Genomic DNA, 21,354 nt, shown 5'->3' with positions numbered 1-21,354 from the left:
CTGGGTAAGCCAGACTTCTGGAAAGGTAGAAAGGAATTGAGTGAAAAGCTTCTAGAATGAAGGGAATCTTGCTTAAGTGTAGTTTGTTTGCAGAACAACCCACAGAAAGCAAGAGGCACGGTGTGAGCCAGAGCAGGTACAGAGTAGAAGGGTGCAGTGATCTTTGCAGACAACTTGATTTCTCTAAGTGAGTTCATTCGTCTTTTCTTCTTGGAGCCTCTCTGGCTAGGAAGATCAAATGGCTCTTTTGTTATATTGGGGTATCAGCTGGGGGCCTTGGCTGGTAGAAGCAAATCTAAAGTGCTGTTCATGTACCCCCCACCCCCCCAAACCAGAGCCCTGCCTCATCTCCCCCCAGCATGCCAAAAGACAGTCAAAGAACATTCCAGGAGCCTTTCAGCACACGGGCTAAAAGTCAGTAGGAGTAAACAATGATCTATAGGATGTTTATGACCTACAGGCTATCCAATCAAGCCTTTCACAGTTTTTAATATAAATTAGCTTTCCAGAGGAAGTCATTTTGAAATTTATTTTAGCTTCAGAATTCTCTCCTCCTCATGATGTTTATTTTGCTAAAGCTTCTCATAATTTCCTTTTCTGTGCAATTGCCTGCTCTTGTCAGCATTGCCGTTGGTGCCAAGGGTACAGAATGTCTAGTGATACTAAGTTTATCGGAAAAAAATGTGACTGTCTTAATTCTCTGAAATGAGATTTCCGGAACTTAGCTGAAGAACCACATAAGAACCTGGGGAATATCACTGGAGGACAAACAGATGACTATAAAATCCAGCCATAGTCTGTATGTCCATGGGTTGCTATAAGGTATTCTACACCACGTAGCCAGGTGTAGAGAAGGTTATTCCGTTTAGGTAGCTATGATCTATGATCTATGATGTTTGCACAGTGCTGAAGTCACTGTCTTCATCTGTGGTCACTTTCTTGTCTCTGAAGGTGCCCAGTTTCTTATTTTGTACATTATGAAAGACTCATGGAGGAGTTGAGTTCTCAGACGACTGCAGACCGGGAGAGTAAATGTTTCTTATTGTTTTTTAGGCTGAGACGTGACTCCAAGGTCGGTGTGGTATCCAACGCTGCCCCTGTCCTGGTGTTCCTTTGGCCCATTCATATTGTGTCTTCACACAGATGAGAGAGAAATAATTTCTACCCTGCTTCTTCTTGTAAGGGCACTAATTCCATTCCTGAGGGCTCCATCCTTAGGACCCAGTAGCTACCCAACAGGCCCTACTTCCTAATGGCGCATGGGGGTTAGGATTCCAACTTAAGGATTTGAAAGGACATAAATATCCAGCCCATAGTACTTCCCCATCATTTACATCAGTGAATTTAGTTTACTTTCCCCAAAGGTGGATCATGGCATGACAATTTGTAGAGACAGTTTATTACCAAGTGTCCCCAGAAAGAACTTATAGGGGGTGTGAAAACTGGGCTAGGTCATGGCTCAATGACACAGGCAACTCCAATCTCCTCGGCCTTCACCATAGACCTGCCCAGGGGCAAAAAGCCAGCAAGATGGCCTCCTAGTACCAATCACAGGGTGCAGGACTTTCAGTTCCTGGAAGTCCCAGGCAGCCGGGCTCTGATAGACTGTGAGAGGCCTGTCACCAACAGCGCAGGTTCAGCCTGTGGAATGCTCGTTGGGATTTGATGTGAAGAAAAGCAGTAACAGCATTGGAAAGGGTGATGTGCATCCGTGGAAGGTCCTTTGTGACTCCATCTTTCCTTCCTGGATGCTAGCCTCTCTCGGGTGAAGGCTGGAGAACATTGATAAGGTTTTAGGCTTTTTTTTCCCCTGTACTAGTCCTGTCCATAATTCTCCCACATATACCTCTCACATAGCTGATATCAAAATAGTGTATCCCTAGTTATGGCTTATTTGTTGAGATGGGGTATTGATAACTTGTTTGGCTTTAATGCCCTGGGATTTATATATATATAAAATCAGTGGTTAAACACTGAGTAAGGACCGGCTTTGTGCAGCACAACCATCAGAGGGGCATGTGTTTGCTTTACCGTCCTACTGTCACCATGATGAATTTTGTTTTAGTGGTTGTTAAACAGAGTTCTGAGTTTTTTTGTTTTGCACTGGATTCCACAAATAATGTAGCCTTTTAAACTAGTTTAGCAAGCACTATTCTCTCTCCCTTTTGTTATAGTCTTCACTAGAATTGCTCTTGCTTGTTTACCTTTTTTAGTTAGCCTACATTCATATTACAGGATTTCATTCCACAGATGTGTGCCATACATGTGTGTAGTGAACTTTGGATCAGTTCATGCCTTGCATGATATTCCCTTAATTCCCTTCCTCCATCCTTCCTTCCATTCCATTTTTTGGGGGATATCTGTCTGTCTGTCTGCCTGATAATATTTCAAAGACCTAACATGTGTAACATGAGCCACACATGTTAGGTGCTATGTGGGACCATGCCAGCAAGACTAAGGTGCTGATCAGCCCTGCTGAGGAGCCAGAGATGAATGAGAGTCTCTGGTCTAAGGCCAAGATTCTCCACAAATAATCTGATTTCTAGGATGGCACATTATTCTGGAACTTCTGAATTGTGTCCAAATCAGCACACTGAAAAGATCAGCAACCATACTGCCATTGTGTTGGTATTATGTGCAGGCTTGGGTCACAAACAGACACCTCCTACCTCTCCCAGCCTCACCATCTCTTTCTAATGTAATTTCAAAAGAGTTTTAGGAGCCATGAAACTGCAGCTCACTCCTAGATGTGGCTTCAAGATGGGAGGCGACACCCATACTTTTCTGCCCCTCCCACCTCATTCTCGTTGCAAGCGGATAGAACGAGACTGGGCAAGACAAGTTTATGACTCCACTGTGTGCCTTCATGCCCTCACTATCACACACATGCTTTTCAAGGGACATCAAAACTCTTTTCTTGAACAAAGTGTTAGAGAAATCGAAGATCCTTTAGAATCCTCCTGGTTTTCTTTTTCCCACCTTTAATTTCATTATTGATTTCCATTAAGCCCTCGAGAGGGCCCCAGCCTACCTCCAGCTTTCTTTCCTTCAAAAAGAGAGATTTAGAGACAGCAGCTAGTTCCAGACATGTATAGGCCATTAGAGAAGTGGCGGCCTTCAAAACAAGCAAACCCCAGTCCTACTCCTAAGGGTGAGGGTGCAGAGATTTCTCAGGATTAACTTGTCCTCCCTGTGGGCTACAAATCAGAGGTAAGGGTAAAAGGAGGAGACGGGGCTGAGAAACAGATGAGGCTGGGATGATACAGGAGATGGGGTTGAGATGGAGTTTCACTAACTGTTTGCCACGACAGCCAGCCTGTTACAGCAACTTTTTAAAGGGAACAGGAACCTGTTCTGATCCTAAACTCATATTTAGAAAATATGAGGCTCACTCAGAGAAGCAGAGGATTTTGTCAGAGTTCAACAGGCAGGAGTGACAGAGCTGGATGCAGAATCCAGGTCACATATCTGTCTACCCACTTCTCTAGGTCGCTGATTTCTCTAGGGATGTAGATCTGGTACACATGCTTAAAACTCATACCATGGGGAAGAAATAAGCCACAAATAGCCTTAGTTGGTTATACTTCACATTTTTGACACCAAATAAGTGTGAAAAGTGTTGATTGTCATTGTTTTTTAGATTCCAAATTGTAGTAAATTATTGAGAACTTGTAGCAAGAATGCACATTCCTGAAGAAAAGCTGGTGTGTGTGTGTGTGTGTGTGTGTGTGTGTGTGTGTGTGTGCGCACGCTGGTCCTAGGGCTTGAATTTAGGGCCTGGGAGCTGTCCCTGAATTTTTTTTGGGGGGGTGCGGTCGTGGGGCCTGAACTCTGGGCCTGGGTGCTGTCCCTCAGCTCTTCAGCTCAAGGCTAGCGCTCTACCACTTGAGCCACAGCGCCACTTCTGGCTTTTTGCTTATGTGGTGCTGAGGAATCGAACCCAGGGCCTCATGCATGCAAAGCAAGCACTCTACCACTGAGCCACCTTCCCAGCCCTGAATTTTTATTCTTAAGGTTAGTGCTGTAGCACTTGGAGCCACAGAGCTATTTCCAGCTTTTTGGTAGTCAGATAAAAGTCTCATAAACTTTCTTGCTCAAACTGGCTTTGAACCTAAATAGTCAGATCTCAGTCTCCTGAGTAGCTAGGATTATAGGCATGACCCACTGGTGCCTAGCATTTTTTTAATTTAGTAATATTTTTATTTAGCTCACACTCCAGAAAACATGGCACCACCCATAAATATGATTATTTAAAAAATCTTTCCTCCTATCATGTGGTAAGTAATTATGGGGGAGAAATCTGAAGTAGTGTGGCCTGGATCAGCTTTGTAGAGAAGACTGTAATAACAAATCAATCAGCCTCAACATCCCTGGGTCCACTGTCTTGTCCAAGAGCCAAACTCGGCTGTGTTCGGTGGACTGGTCTTTTCAAAAGCCATTATTAGCTCCAGTGGGGTCAGAGGTCAGCTAGTGGTAGGACTTCATTGGTTGGTCTATTCTAGCCTTGTCCCCTTTGTTTGCAAAGTACTTTTAAAAGTACATATCCCGATCTCATACTTGGACCCATTTTTGGATGCTAAAATAAAGAAAATTAGAGGTTCTTGGATTGGGAATGTTTCTGTCATGCTTTGCAAATTGCAAGGATGCCACAGTTCTTGAATAAGAGTATCTGGGCTATTATTATGCACAGGAAGACTTCCCAGGGACTCAGGTTAGTGTCTCTTTTATAGTGACAATGTACAAAAGGCTTTACTTGGAACGACAAATGACATGGCTCCATTGAAAGACTTCTGGAGCCCTTATCTGAGGAGTAACTAATATTGTCCTGTTCATCATTTCAAAGGGTCCTCAGACCCTTAGATCAGGAACAGGCCTTGTCCATGCTCAGCCATCCATGGTCTCTCTCCTGGGGATTTGTGTTAGAGATTCTAACATACTACCCCATGATCCTTGGGCATTTCGAAGGAAAATGAAACCAGCAATCACAATGTATTTGTATCTTGTGAGAAAAAGATGGAAACAATGAAGGTGGATGCCAGTGGCTCATGTCTATAATGCTAGCTCTTCAGGAGGCTGAGATCTGAGGATTGCCGTTCAAAGCCAGCCCAGGCAGAAAAGTCCCTGAGACTCTTATTGCAAATTAACTGCAAAAAACTGGAAGTAGAGTTGTGGCTCAAGTACTATCCTTGAGCACAGGGACAGTTCTCAGGCCTTAGTTCAAGCCACAGGACCAATGAAAGAAGGAAAGAAAGAAAGAAAGGAAGAAAGAAAGAAAGAAAGAAGGAAAGAAAGAAAGAAGGAAAGAAAGCAAGAAAGCAAGAAAGAAAGAAGAAAGGAAGGAAGGAAGGAAGGAAGGAAGGAAGGAAGGAAAAAAGAAAGAGAGAGGGAGGAGGGAGGAAGGAAGGAAGGAAGGAAGGAAAGAAAGAAAGAAAGAAAGAAAGAAAGAAAGAAAGAAAGAAAGAAAGAAAGAAAGAAAGAAAGAAAGAAAGAACTGGCTCAGTAGAGAAGTGCAGGGAGAGGGAAGAAAAGGGGTGAGGAAAGAAGGGAAAAGAAAAAGAAAGGGAAGGAGAAGAGGGGAGGGAAGGGAAGAGGAGGAGAGGGGAGAGAACAGCCATGTGTAGAGAATCAGGCTGAAGAAACCAACTTATTGAAGAGAGTCTAAAGAAAATCCTCAGCTTTGCTTTCTATTACAGTTTTTCTCTCTTTCTTTCTCTCTCTGTTTCTGAAGACTGGGTCCAGGACCTACGAATACATGCTAGGCAAGTATTCACCTGACACAGCCCTCTTTGTTTCTATTTTGTTTTGAGATAGAGTCTCACTACTTTAGCCTGGACTGGCTTTGAACTAGTGATCTTTCTGCCTCTGGCTGTAATTATAGGCATCATCACATCCTGTCAATCATTCTCTTTTTCCTTCTTATGTATATGTGTGTTCGTGCATGTGTGTGCGCACATATGTATAATCAGAGCATATTTGTTTCTTATAACCAAGGGATTCCCCAGGCAGATTTGCCCCAAAGTCTCATCTATGGTGATGAGTAAAATATTCAATATGGCATCCATTATAGTAGGGTAGAGCTCATGGTCTAGGGACTAAGAACTGTAACTTCTATGATCTAGGTTCTTAGCTTATGATCCTTGATTATTCTGTCACTGATGCTTCAATGCATACACATGCTTTGCTCTGTTTTCAGTCTTTGCATTGGACCAAAATAAATTCTATAATAGATATCCCTCCTCAGAGTAGCGTGACTTTCCATCTGGGACGGATATCTGAAAATTCATACTGGGAGCCCAGAACATTGGAATGGCTCCAAGATTCTTTGTCACACCATTGGCCAGGCTCTCGCTTTTCCTTCTTGGAAAGGTGTGAATTTGACCTTCTCATTGGTCACCGAGTTTGCCATATTCAGCTACCGAGACACAAAGGGCTTTGGAGGAGAACAGCCTACAGAATTCTATTTGAGGAATGCCAAATGGTTCTCCGGGCCCCAGCTGGTCCTGCTATCTCTTGCTCAGTGCCTGAAATGTGCACGGCTATTTTTGTCAAGTTATAATATTATTGCTCACAACACAATCTAATATTAAAACAAAATTTAAAGTGCCCTCAGGAAGGGCAGAGAACTAGCAAACCTGTTAGATGTGTGGTTTTGGGAAAGTCATAAGCTGTGTGCCTCAGTTTCCTCACTTGGAAGATGGTCATAATACCATAATACCTGACAAGGTTATTAGGAGTGTTAAATGAGTAGTGAATTCCAGACAGCATCTGACAATATCATCCCCCTGCTAAAGAAAAAGAAGGAAACAATGCTCTGCCTTTCTCTACCACTTGATTCTGGGCAGCTTGAGGCAGGAAGACTCCCAAAGAAGGACATAAATGATTTTCATTAATCTTTTTTTATTTCTAGTTTTGTTAGATACTGTGTTTGAATGCTCCTATTGAAGTGGTGCCAGGGGCCATGCCAGGAGTTTTCCTTATACAAGTTCAGCTCTTGGACTGAGGTCTGAGATTGGGAATGGAGAGAGCCAAAGAGCTGGGTTTGAAGGATCTGGATTACTACCAGATGGCATAGCTTTGCCACATCCAGGATTATTAAAGGTGTTGTGATTTTATGAAGGTTTTCTCAGTACATGTGTGTGAGCTCTCTAGTACTGGGATGGTAGAGGAGAGGATCGGAAGTTATACTACCTTTAAATCAAATCCAAGTCATTTCTCCCACTAAAACCATTAACATATTTAAAAATATTTTCATATGTTTATTATTATTATTATATAGTTGTACAAAGAGGTTAAATCACTAAAGTCAGGTTATGAGTGCTATTTGTCTTAGTCAATGTCATCTCTTCCCTTGTTCTCCCCCATTTCCCTCCCCCCTTCCTATCCCCATAGTTTATGCTTTTATGATTACCTTTAAGCAGTTGTGAAATGGGATTGTTATTTAACAAAGCAGTTTGTGAAGATAATGTATCTTGGTCAATGCCACCCTTTTCAACATTCTCACCCATCCCTCCCCTATCTACCTTTTTCAATGTATTCATCTGGTCTTTTGCTCCAGATTACTCTTTCTCTAAACCCAGGATGATGGAGCAGAGCCTCCATGGGGCCTGGTACCAGGTACCTGGGGTGTTCGATGGGTCTAACCAGGGCTCTGAGAATGTTCACCAGGAAGTGGCACAGATCACTTCCGCTCAAATGCCTCTGGCTGAGGGCTGTAAAGAAGCAGAGACATAGTACAGGCCTACCATGTGTTTGGCAGAACAAGAATGTTGATGACTAGAACAATATTTCCACACTTATACACATTTTTACCAGTCCTAACCTCATGGAAGGTAAAGATGTGAACATTCCTCTACCTTTCTCTAAGCACCAAAATCTTCAGTACATATACAGTAAGTGCGAGATGATGGATGCAGTATAGATTGTGTTCCAGTTACACACTAAGCAGGCTAAACTGCGATAAGGCCAGAACTCTTTCCCCAATGCCTTGTTGTTGTTGTTATTGGGCTTCAACTCAGGGCGTGGGTGCTATCCCTGAGCTCTTTTGCTCAAAGCTAGTGCTCTACCACTTTGAGCCACAGTTCCACTTCTGGTTGTTGAGGGGTTAATTGGAGACAAGAGACTCATGGGGACTTTTCTACTTGGGTGGACTTCAAGCTGTGGTCCTCAGAGTTCAGCCTCCTGAGCGGCTAGAATTACAGGCATGAGTCACTGGTGCCTGACCTACCTTGCCTTTTGATAGCTCTCTGCTTCCTTTGCGCTGGCTTTCTGACTCTGGAAGTGGTTGTCTGGATGATTCTTCACCATGATTTAGCTGCTCTAAACTCTAGTCCCTGCAGCTGGAAAATGGGGGTGTTGGTACCTATCAAATAGGAAGTTGTGTCTGCAAAGCACATGGTCAGGAATGATGAGGTTTTGTCTAGTTTCCAGTATTCTCTCTGGGGACCTAGGGTGCCCACTACCATCTGCCAGCCATACCTGCAGTACTCAGACAAGGATTTACATAAATCAAAACTTTGTGAGACTCTGTCTTGCAGATTTGTGTGTGTGTGTGTGTGTGTGTATACGTGTATGTGTGTTTGTAATTTAAGTGCAAGAACACAGAGGTGGCCATAGGATTGTGTGATCGCCTTTCAGATAGTAATCTTTTTTTATTCTGCTGGTTGTAGGGCTTGAACTCAGGGCCTGGGTACTGTCTACCACTTTGGGCAACAGACTTTCTTGCCCAGGCTGGTTTCTAATTATGATACTCAGATTTCAGCCTTCTGAGTAATTAGGATTACAGCTATGAGCCACTGATGCCTGGCTATAGCTTAAATTTGGTTAAAAACATGCCAATCAAATCATATTGGTTAAAACACGGTCACATCACAAGGATATTAGAATTTAAGTCAGGTTTATTTAGGTATAATTCATAATTTACACACAATAAAACTCACCATTTTTAATGTGCAGTTCTAAGACTTTGACAAATGCTTGCAACTATCACCATAAACAAGTAAAGAACATTTCCATTACCTTTAAAAGTTCTCTTTTGGCTGGATACCTATGAATCACGCCCGTAATCCTAGCTCCCCAAGAGACTGGGATCTGAGGATCAAGGTTTGAAGCCAGCCATGTATACAAACCTGAGGGTCTCCAACCAGCAAAAAGCCAGAAGTGGAGGTGTAGCTCAATAGTAAAGTACCATCCTTGAACAAAAATATGAGACTCTGAGTTTAAGCCCCAGTACAAAATCCCCAGTACAAAATCACTGATCATCTGGGTTTGTCTTTTACTAAATGTCATCAGAGCTTCTTTGACTTTTGAACTCAGGTTGGATAATAAACTGCTATGATTACACTGTATTTGTAATTGATTTAAACACTGTTAAATGTCCATCTCTTATGCTGAAATTCTTTTTTTTAATTCATTAATTTTTTTATTGTGAAAATACTGTACAGAGGGGTTACAATTACATGGACAAGATAATGAGTACATTTCTTATCAAACATTGTAGCCTCCTTTGTTTCCCCTTCCCATCCCTTCCCATCCTCCCCCGCCCGCCGCTCCCCCACCCGATCCTCCCTCCTCTTCCTCCCCCCCCACCAAAGTTGTAAAGTTCGTTTTCGACATAACGACTTGTACATCTCATTGTTGCAATGGGTCCACCTGTATCCCTATTTAAACGATTTGTTTTCCCCTTCCCCTCCACAAATTATACCGACATCAAATACAGTGAAAGCAGGGGTTATACTGTGGGGGAAGGACATACAAAGCAACAAAGAAATAATCTTATAAATGTGTTAGAAACAATCGCATGAAAGAAAAAAAAAAACATTTGAATACATATCTTAAGGTTCATTTCCCTAACATCACCTTATCTGACCTTTTCAGCTTGTATAAGAACAAGGATACCTAGCCAGATATTATTGTATCCTTAACAGTGTTATCAGGGAGAAGCTTTGTCAGATATCACCAAACACTGGATGAGTGAATGAATAGATGTGACTCAATGTGTTTGTGAAAAAATGCCTCCAATAGACACTATGCTGGAAATGAACTATACAACTTTCAGGGGAGGGAAATTGGGAGGGGGAAAAGCTGGGAGAGAATGAGGGAGAAAGTTATACTGTTCAAAAGGAAACGTACTCATTACCTGACTCATATAACTGTATACTACCTTTACAATAACATTTAAAAAAATAAACCAAATGACCTAAATCATTGTTGACTCAGAAAAAGCAACTTGATATCCAGTGGTATTCAACCTAGCATATTGGAAAGCAGCCTGACCAAACACACTGAATACAATATGTATAAATATTTAGAGTCGTGCTGGGTCTGAGTATTATGAATCAGGACCATCCAGCCAGATGCATGATCAGAATATCCAATTAATTACAAATAATATGAAAAAGTCCTTAATCACTTAACAAATACCTTTTGCTATTATTCGTTCTAAGCACATATGTAAAGCTGTTTATTTCATAATTTTCACACTCCATATTTCCTGTAGTAGATCGGACATGATGGTGATACTTAGAAGCAAGATCATGAAGTCCTCAAAATCAAGCTTATTTTCTGTGTGATAATCAAGTTCAGAGAGGATGTCTTGGTAGTTTGGCTTGGTTTCTTGTTTCTGTAAGAAGAAAGGATAAATGAGATCCTAATTGGTTATATAAACCTTAGGTTTAGAGAGCCGGCTATTAATAATCATAACACAGCAGGTGGTTACCTATTCTACCACTCAGGTACTGTGTGTAAAATCTTCTCATGGCTCATGTTGTTGAATCCTTATGTGGCCTTTTGAATATGCCCTGTTATTATCCCCAGTCTACAGAAGGCCCAGCAGAAGTTAGTAAGAAGTAACTCACTCCTAAGCTAAGCAGGTTTTAGGGTGGAGCCAAGATCTGTAGCCTTGTCTCCTTGAGTCTAAAACTCATGCTCTATAAACTATAAACTATAAAATAGTTTTCTTTTCCTTGAATGTTGTCAGAGTTTCAAACTAGAGAGGTGATAATTCTTTGTGTGTTCATCTGAATGCTGAGATGATCCAGAAATTGAAAATAAACTATGCTAAAAAAAAAAAGCCTGCTGCTTTGGAAGTTTGTTCAGCATTTAGCATATAAGTCAAATCTAAGTTCATAGTCAGCATAAACAGATTGAAAGAAACATCTGACTAACGCATACATGGAGAGACTTTTCAGTTCCGAACCACAGCTTGGAACCATGACATTAAAAATACAAAGGTCGCTTCTTTCACTCTAATGCTGAGCTGTGTTGGCATTTAGTTCAACTCCAAATGCCCCCCATGTGCCAGTTGTACAAATTCATTGTGCAACGATCAAGGCACTTTTGGAATGATAGTACATCTTCTTACAGGCTGAGACCCATCCTTGTTTTTCTAGGTTGGCTTCTGGAGATTATTGCATTAGTGAGGACCAAGGGAGCTCTCTGCCTCTTCTCTTCAAAACAGACAGAGTCAGGTTGCAAGATAAAGAGGGGGCTTTACTTGTGCTTTGGTACTACTGCCTGAGATGTTTCAGACACATGTAGCTCTGTCCTCTCTCTCTGTTCTGCATGTTATAAGATCACAGAATTGACCAATGTCTACTTCAGTCACCTTGTGTTTGTATTGCCTTAGTCATGCACCTAAGTGCCAGTTTTAGCAATGACTACTAAAATCCTCCATATTGTGTAATTGTGCTTAGGCCTGTAAGAAAGTAGATGTTCCTTTAGGCTCCATGCCTCAACCAAAAGATGTGGCAAACTTTACCAGAGATGCCTGTGCTGTAGTGGGAAGCCATCCAGTTAGGAATGAAGTGGACTTCTCCTGCCTTTTGCCATTGATTTCTACACATGCACCTCCCTCCTGCCCCAGAGAATGTTACAAGGCAGGACTGTTGAGCTAGAGAAGCATTCTGCCACTATTACTGTACATGTTTGTCAAGAAAAATTAACTCACTATTGACCCTGAGAATGCTTTGGGATGAACTGCTCTCTCAAGTCCTCTGAAATATGGCTTTGCTTCCTGGTGCCTCTGACCTTGATCAGAGGGAAGGATTACATTTAAGCTTAGGTGTGTCCATTGTAGAAATTGACTGCCTTTCTTGGGTTTAGGCTACATTGAAGGATGTGGGGGATGACATATCTTTCCTAATGCCTGGTTTTTATTTTGTAGTCTCTCATGTTCTCAGAGAGGTGATAAGTTACATGAAGACATTATTTCTACTCAGCCTTCATTTCATGCTTTGCAAAGCCCTCTGAAGATTTTCTGAACCACCAGGTAGGTAAGGGGCCTTCTTTTCCCCCCATTTATTTTGCCATATGTTATAAGATTTGTTCACATCTTCTTTCTTTAAAGACTTCCCAGTAGGTTTTCTTTCTTGGCTAATTCTGACTGATATTTTTGCCTAAAAGGTTTTCCTTAACACATTCATTTATATAACATTTAGAATGTATTTTTAAAATGTAAATATAATCCTTTACCCTATTATCCAACAATGACTAAACCTTATTAAAACTTTCCTTTCCAGTCATTTCTGGGTATGTCATACTATAAAAGGTCTCTCTCACACAGATACACATACATACATTTTTCTAATAATCATAGATTCATAGAAAATTGTAGTGTTGACCCAGCTCCTAACAGTGAATGACATCTTACCTGTCTAGCATTCCTGCGAAATACATATATGTGTATATATTGAGAGCATAATCACCTTTTCAATATCTCAGAATATACATAGCATCTTTGAGAGATCCTCTGTATTTTTTATTGCTCTTCTAATGAACAAATATTGGTAACTGAGGCTTGCATGAAGCCTTCTGTTATTCTTACATACTCCCCCTAGGCGATTGTTTCCTAGACTGTGAGCGAGTACCTATGAATGCTAATGGGATGGAATGAAATTTTAGAAATTAGGAGAATAAATATTAAAGAAGAATTAATTAATAAACATTAAAGAATTTCTTAATTATTTTTGCTGTAATCTTCCACTTTTTCCCCCTAAACTCACATTTAGAATATGCTTAAAAATACCTTATAAAATAAATTTACCTGGGTAATAAAGAAAATGTACAGAAAAAGTTGAAAATGAATGAGACTGGAGGCAGGTGTGGGAAAAAATATTGAGGATAGTACTCAAATCTCTGGAGCTTGAGAAGTGTGCTTGTAGGTGATTTGGGTTATTTCCCTGAGGTCCATGCTGTGTATGTCCTGTCTGAAACCTGCCAATCCTTGTTTGTGCATTTGAATTGCAGATCTTTCTTCTGACCTCTTAACACACATGTCTTGTGACAGTGTGAGTGTCTCATTTGACGTTTCATGGCAATTGAAAAAATATCATCCAATAGTTGTCTAAGGGGATTATAACTTAACATGTCTATTTATGTGTACATCGCCTGTTGATCAGAGTCATCCTTTATTATTTCCCTCCAGCCCACCTACTTCTTTCTCCAAGAGTCAGATAGTTTCCTATTTCTCTTGTCACATCCAGTGAGTGTTGATTGTATTCATCCACCATTCATTTCTTTTTTTCCATTCATCTGTCCCTCTGCCCATAGCCCCACCCTCATCCCATTCCAGACATGTTTCAACTTCCTGAAATTCATCTTGGTTAAACTGTCTGTTATTTGTTCACAGAGGTTTATTCCATTAAGCTCCATTCCTGCATATATCTTATTTTAGTCAACTTGATCATGTATATGTGCATATGACCATGTGTGTGTTCATGTGAGAATTTATATTGTAGTGTCACAGCTGCAGATGAGAGAAAACATGTCTTTTTGGGCCTGGCTTCATTCACTTGTTTGAAGCATCCCTTTCCCTCCACCCCCTCCCAACTCAAATCTGCTTGCTCTCCAGTCTATTCCTGTTCTAGTAATGAGACTGATGCTTTTTCCCTTAGTCAGAAACTGGCATGCTACAATTTGCTCTCCTCATCCTTCAACTCCCACAGCCAATCAATTGTCACAATCAGTTGCTTGTTTTCTAACTTTCCCTCATATTTGTTTCCCTCCATCTTCTCTGCTCTAATCCAAGCCATCTTTTGTTTGGTTGTTTCTCCATAATACTCCTTTCTTTCCTGTCCCTTTACATTACCCCATTCTGTTCTCTTTACTACACTTGGTGTCATTTCTTCGATTTGGACTTCGCATTTCTGGCTTTGACATCTTCTCAAGGTATGGCTGTATAAGATGACTTCCCCAGATGCCTGAAGCCCCATCTCCCATCATGTCTTACTCCTACTCCTTCTTACTGGGGACTCATCTCCCTGGTCATGGACCTACAACTAGCTTTTGCAAATGCTGCTCGTGCTCTTTGGATGCCATCCTTGTCTCTTTTCCTTGTTTAATCAATCTTAATTCTACTTTAATTTCCTAGGACTCTAGATCACTTGCCCCAAGGTGTCTCTGCTTTACTCTTGCACTGCATGCTCTGCTCTTTTATGGTTTGGAACATTGTTGATGGCTTTTCCAACAGATCTCTTTACTCGATTGTTAGCATGTTCACTGCACTATGCCCAGTGTTCTGCTCACTGTGTGGCATACAGTAGGACATTTTTTTTTGCTTCTTGGTGAAGTCTTTCATAATCATATAGGTTAATGCTCTTACGGCTATGAAATTCCTGAATTGGGTTTGCAGCAGGTTTTTGGCAGTAGCTTTTCCAAGTTTTCCATCAGGGTCAGAAAAGTTTCTGTAAATCAGAGCAGCAGTGGTCATAGCCTTCTCCAGATCTGAACCCTTCTTCAAAGCTATGAGAGAAGAAAAACACAGTGAAGTATCTTATGGTAAAATAACCCTTTTCCCAGATATGGGGCTATGTCTTCTGGGGGAACTATGGGGAGCTTTGGGGAACAGATCTGGAAGGTGGGACCCAGCTAGGACCTGGCCTTGGGCTCTTCACGCTCATCAGAGAGTAGGAAACAGGCATGTTTGATCCTGCATCTTTAAATCATGTGGTAGCCTTAAGAATTGATATGACCTCAGGCAAATACATCACCCCACTAAATTTTGTTTTGTTCTGAGCTGTAATTTCATTCAGTTGTTCATGAAATATTTATGGAATATTATCTATGTTTTGGGTTCAAATTTTGATATTCAGGATACCTCAGGTCATAAAGACCTACCCTGTGGCAATGGTATGGGTCAGCAGTAACATCATTTCATGTGAGAATGATAACATAGAAGGTCAGCCAACACAAAGTGTTTATGTTGTTGTTGTTATTTGTTTGGGTGTACATTTCTTCTTAATGTACTGAGGATAGATTTACGGCTTTGCTCTTATCAAGTTCTCTACCACCTGAGACACCCCCCCCCCGGTCCTTTTCGATTTTAGTTTATTTTTCAGATAAGGTATCACTATTTTTTGCCCAAGTTCACTTTGAACATGGGATCCTCTTGACTCTACCTCCCAAGTAGGTGAAATTACAGGCATATGCTACTATGCCTAGTTCAGAGGCCTTTTAATATAATGGTGAATGAAATCACTGATATGATCTCTCCTCAATATGTCATATGATCTAGGAGTGAAATCAGCAAAAAAGGAAACATATATATAAGTACATATGAATTTATTAAGTATTGTTCTTTTATCATTTGTCTTACATATCATGTTATGTATAATTTGTTTTATTTATTGGCGATGGGTGAGTTATCCAGATCTCTCCCCTGACCCACAACCACACATTTTCCTGCCTTAATATTGACACTGATTTTTATTTTAGTCATTTTGATAAGTATGAAGGGATATCTCAATATGGCTTTAGTTTCTATTCTTAATAACTAATGGTACTAGAAATCTTTCCATATGCTTAACTATCATATGGATAGCTTTGCTGAGGAAATGTCTGTTCAGGTATATTCATGGCTTTCCATTTTCTGATTGAAAAATGCAAAGCTGTGAGCTTTGAGAATTCTGAACCTACTTAACATAGAAGTAGGTGACCGATTATGAGATTTGCAACTATTTTCTCTTATTTTGAAAACTATTTTTTATCTACATAGTGTGTATGTATGTGTGTGTGCGTCTTTGCTGGTCCTTGGTCCTGGGGCTTGAACTCAGACCTGGGTGCTATTCCTAAGCTTATTTGATCAAGGTTAGCACTCTACCACTTGAGCCACAGTTCTGCTCCTGGCTTTTTTTTCTTGGTTTGTTAGTTGGAGATAAGAAGCTCACTGAATTTCCTATCAGGCAGACTGTCCTTGAGTTCCAATCCTCAGATCTCAGTCTCCTGTGTAGCTAGGATTACAGGCATGAGCCTCTGGAGCCTGGCTCATGATGGGGGTCTTATAAGGAGAAATGTCTTTTGCTTTTGTAATTTGAGCCAATTAATTAATTAACAATCAAGAATGACTAGGTAGGTCTGAGGCTTATGTGCTGGAAGAGAGCAATCACTGGCTAGCTGCTGGGTGTGCTCTGTAGAGGAGGGAGTAGATTTCAGGCTCTGAGAGAGTTTGCGATAGTATAGACACCTTCCTTTGTTGCTGTGTGTGTATCAGATGCCTTTCAAGTATAACCACATTTAATGCTTCCTAAAATCTACCCAGGTAAAGGTGGGTGCTATTTAAGTCTCATCTTTACATATTTGAAACCTATGCACAGAGAGATTGAGAATCATAAGGTCATATTGTTAAAAAGTAAGAAGAATATTTTGAAGGGTCTGTCTGACTTCAAAGCCCACAGGAAGTTCAGCTACATTAGAATTTGTCTTTGCAAGATCATCTCATGGTGTTAGTAGAATCCAGACATTTCCCAGCCCTCCACCGCCCTCCATTAGCCAACTTCCATCCTTTTCCTGCATCTCTTTCTCTTAAGAAAAAAAAGCCCACAACAAACTAGCATTCATCTTTCTCTGAATATAAAATAGCATATGGTCAGGGTAAAAACAGAGCTTGAAAAAAATGTTTAAAGTAAAAGAAAACAAAGAGTTCTGTTTGTCCTACCAATACTGGTGGTAATTTTGGAAGATTTATGGTTTGGCTCTTTGCTTCATAGACCCAGCAGGTTGCCCCCTTACTTTTCCACTGTCTGCCTTGTAGACTTGTGAATTAGCATGTGGAAACAAAGATTGCTGTTTCTCTTTGGGCATCTTTCATTCACTTTCTTGAAGACAAAATGAGTGGGGTGGGGCAGTGGCTCATCCAACCACTTCCTGTTGTTCCCTTCAACCTCATTTTCATGTACATTCTATCTTCCAATCAGTATTGGTCCTGTTCTAGTTTGGGGTGTAGAAGCCTGAATTGAAGTAAAAGAATGATCTCTGACTTTGTGGAACTTACGTTTGGTGGATAAAAGCAATGAAAGATTTGAAAGCTCATATTCTGTGTGCCATCCATTCCTTCCTGAAGGGTGTGTGTGTGTGTGTGTGTGTGTGTGTGTGTGTGTGTGTGTGTGTGTGTGTGTGTGTGTGTGTGTGTGTGTGTGAGTAGTTCAACTCAACTCTCTGTTCTTTGAGGTAGGTCCAGTCTACAGACGGGGAAACTGAGGCAAGCAAGATTAAAGTAGCTTACCCAAAGCCATAGACATCCAGTGTCATTCCTCATTCTGATGCACATTATCTCTAGATGTTGTTTTTCAGGCAGTGATATCGGCAGTACTTTTTCCAAACCCCAAGATGACAGTTCTGCTGTCCCTTAAACATAACCTCTTCATGAACCATACACTGAAGCCTGGTGCTGAGAATGGTGGGTGGGAGGGGTTAAGGATGATTGGTGATGGCTTTCATTACAAATCCTCCTCTAGTTCCCAGACAGAGAAGTTATGTTGCTAATGTACTGCAACAAATCTCAAAAACATCTGAAATTTTGTAAATAAACAGAAGTTATAGACCTGTTGCATCATGAATGTAACACTAATTTTTTAATCAAGATGGAGATTTGGTTAGGTAAAAATATTAGCTGGGTACTGGTGGCTCACACCTATAATCCTTGCTACTCCAGAGGCTGAAATCTGAGGATTACAGTTCAAAGCCAGCACTGGCAGGAAAGTCCTTGAGACTTATCTCCAATTAACCACCAGAAGAGCAGAAGTGGAGCTGTGGCTCAAAGTGGTAGAGCACTAGCCTTGAGCAAAAAGAGCTCAGAGACATTGCCCAGGTCTCAAGCCCCACGACTGACCAAAAAAAAAAAAAAAGTGTTAGTTGTCAGTCATATCTCCTGCAGAGACTGAGCCAGTCATTTTGGAGGAAGACCACCTATAAGGTTTGGTTGGGCTTGTAACTTTATACATGTTAGGCCACCTAGTTTGGAATAAGTATGATCCAAGTAAACGCTAAAGATATTTTATCTACAAAATAGAATTTCAAGGGCAAATTGCCTCACTTTCAGAGTTGACCACATTGTCTTTTCACACAATCAACAAGATCAGCTGGGGGTGGATCACAACCTGAGTTTCACTGAATATTTATGAGTCAGGTGCTTTTACAATCCTGCTCTGGATATCCAGAGATTGCTTGCTGTTCACGGAGAAGCAACTGGATACAGAATTAGGAGTCAGGGGATCCATCGTCTTATTTTAGCTCTGCCTTTAATGAGAGGTCTAAATTCGGGCAAGCTAATTCCTATCTGTGGACCTCAGTTCCCAAATCTTTCAAAAGAGCTTCCTGAATGTTTGATGGTTTATCCACAGGTTCCTTCCATCAACTGGCTTTCCTTAAAGTCCTAGAATTTTTAACTCTTGGCGTGCTGTCATGGTAGAAGAGAGACACATGCATCCTCATCATCCCATGCCTTACCTTTTATTGAAGCCAGTTGCTTGGATATTGATATGCTGCCGACAAAACAAAAGAAATGTAATGATTTGGGGGAATTTGGGAGAGGGTAGTAACATCTAAAGCAAAACAATACAATGATTTAAAATTATTGTTTGTTTAGAAGATAATCAGTGAACACCCTAGTGGAATAGTCTTTTGTTTGGCAAAAATCCTTTGTTCTTTTGACACATTGTAAAGGAATGCCTGGCTAAGCCCACATGCCCTTAGGGAACCATGTGGCCTAGTTTTCTCAACTGGGAACAGAGTAGAGCAGATAGGATCACTTCCATGCAAGCTTCTCCAGGCTCTTCCAGCTAGGATAGAAATTATCAGGAAGACTTTTGGGGCTACTTGTAGAAGATAACAGGCTTCAGTTTCTTTAGTGTTTTTCATTATGTTGTTGTTGTTAATGATGGTCATGGGGCTTGAACTCAGGGCTTGGGTTCTGCTCCTGAGCTTTTTTTTGCTCAAGGCTAGCATTTTACTATGTTGAGCCACAATTCCACTTCTTGTTTTCTGGTGGTTAATTGGAGATAAGAATCTCATGGAGGACTTGCCTGCCCAGGCTGGCTTAGAACCGTGATCCTCAGATCTCAGCCTCCTCAGTAATTAGGATTACAGATATGAGCCACCAATGCCTGGCTGAATATGCTATTTTTATATGTACCATACAATATGCTTTTATCATGTTTAGCCCTTATCACCTTCTCCTTCCCTTTTTCCCTTTCATTGCCCCCACTGTTTTATAATCATGTATTATTATTATAATTTAGCCTTTTAATCATGTATTATTATTATTTAGCTTTCAATTCCATATATTAACAAAAATATTATACTTGTCTTTCTTTTTAATTTTATCATCTTTAAGTAGTTGTATGAAGGGGTTTCAATTTGATTACAATGTATCTTGATTAACATCCCTTCCATCATTCTCCCCCATCTCTCCCAGCCCAACAGCCCATAAATCATTATCACACATGTACATTAAATTGTATGGCTGTATTTGCCCACCCTTCTTCTCTCTATTCATTTGTCCCACCTCCCTTGTTCTTGTTCCTCCTGACAACACATATTTCAACTTCCTGGTGTTTATTTTATTAAACTATATTAGTTGTTCGGAGGAGTTACACCATTGTAATCCTCCCTTGAAAATACTGTAATTTAGACAATATGTTTATAGATGTATGCACATGTCCCTGTACATATCTTCATATGTATTTGTAATGGTATGTGTCTTTCTGAGCTTGTCTGATCTCACACAACATGATCATTTCCAGTTCCATCCATTTCCCAAAGCTTGCATGATTTTTCCACCACAAGACAGTTGTCCAGAAAGCCAATAGGCACAATAAAACTTGGACACACATTTTTTTTCCTAAAAGGAAATTTGAGGCTTCAGATCCAGTTGTGGCCTTGCAAGTAGCAGCATGAATGCCTTTTTCTCACTTGAAAAATTAGGAAGCAGGACTCTGAGAAGTGTTAGGCTCTTCATAATCTTGGCAAGCCCCTCTTGATTTTCTGAAACCTCTGCACAATTATTGTCTGCTCTAGAATAAAGGATAGGCTGTCTTTTTACTTTTCACAATGTGCATTTGCAACGTGGTCTGTGTTGCTTTCTGTCTGATTGATTTTCTGCCAGCGCTATGCAGTGTATCCTCAGATGTCCTGCTGCCTGGCAGAGGATCTGGCACGTGTTAGTTGTTTGATGCATGGTTTTGGCACTAACGTTGATCTACTAAATAGAATTACGTGATAAAGATGACCTTTTCCATTGATGAAACCAAATTTTACACATTTGAATAATATGAAATCATTTCTCTCTGGGATGGATGATTCAGAAGTAATATGATGTACAGTTAAAATCATTCCTGAGTTTGATTAACAAATGTTTCTTTCAGGGCAACCAAAGATATTTGTGGTAATTGAATTATCTTTATAGTTTAGAGTCAAAGCTGCAATTTTCTTTTCTCTTTGCTTTTTCCAATGTAATTTAAAGCTAGATTTAGATAGTTAATAGGCACCAAACCTTCGATATCTCAGTTACAAAGCTGTTGACATGAACTCTGGAAACTGACCTACAAACATTTAAATGAACTTCAGTTAAAGAAAAGAGATAAGTTCTACTGACCTTTTGGGCATTTTCCTAGGCACTAAAGTGGATGCTTGGGCTGCAGAAGGACTGGACCCCCCTTCTGACTGGATTGCTTGGTCCTGGGTGCTGTGTATACAGCCTCCCATACTCTAGTCTCTGGTTGTGTGTTTGCCCTTCCTAAGCAACAGTCACTAGTCCAGTGTTATTATTGTCATTCATTCCATGGCAACTCCACAATGGAACTCTTGGAAAAACTTCCCCCCTGTGTTTTTATACATAGGCATCTAATCACTCATGAGTTTAATAAATGTTTGAGGTCCACTGTGGGTTAGATGCTAGACAAACTGTTAAAGACACAGCAGTAAGTAAGAGCAGACCCAGATCCTGATCTCAGAGTCTAATGGGATGACTGAGCTTAGTCAAGCAGTCATACAAAATGTCATACTTTTGTATAGTGCTATGCAAGGTGCCATGAAATTGTCATTTGTCAGGGAGCTCAGTGAAGTGTCCCTAGGGAGGTGATGACT

The 21,354-nt window shown here is 40.7% G+C and overlaps 1 protein-coding gene across 1 annotated transcript; it reads right to left on the bottom strand.

Annotated features, from left to right (window-relative positions):
- Positions 1-9,570: 9,570 nt before the first annotated feature.
- Sntn (sentan, cilia apical structure protein) lies at positions 9,571-20,995 on the bottom strand. The gene is made up of 4 exons (XM_070018399.1): positions 20,864-20,995; positions 18,718-18,752; positions 14,597-14,736; positions 9,571-10,618 (listed from the first exon to the last, which is right to left on the bottom strand). The coding sequence occupies exons 1-4, from the start codon at positions 20,971-20,973 to the stop codon at positions 10,460-10,462; spliced, it is 444 nt and encodes a 147-aa protein (XP_069874500.1). The 5' UTR covers positions 20,974-20,995; the 3' UTR covers positions 9,571-10,459.
- Between the last annotated feature and the right edge of the window lie 359 nt (positions 20,996-21,354).

The sequence above is a fragment of the Dipodomys merriami genome, unplaced genomic scaffold (assembly GCF_024711535.1).
Source record: "Dipodomys merriami isolate MVZ:Mamm:240054 unplaced genomic scaffold, mDipMer1.0.p SCAF_13, whole genome shotgun sequence".
Taxonomy (NCBI): domain Eukaryota; kingdom Metazoa; phylum Chordata; class Mammalia; order Rodentia; family Heteromyidae; genus Dipodomys; species Dipodomys merriami.
The sequence above is the reverse complement of the archived record's forward strand: the minus strand, read 5'-3'. Positions and strand labels throughout refer to the sequence as shown.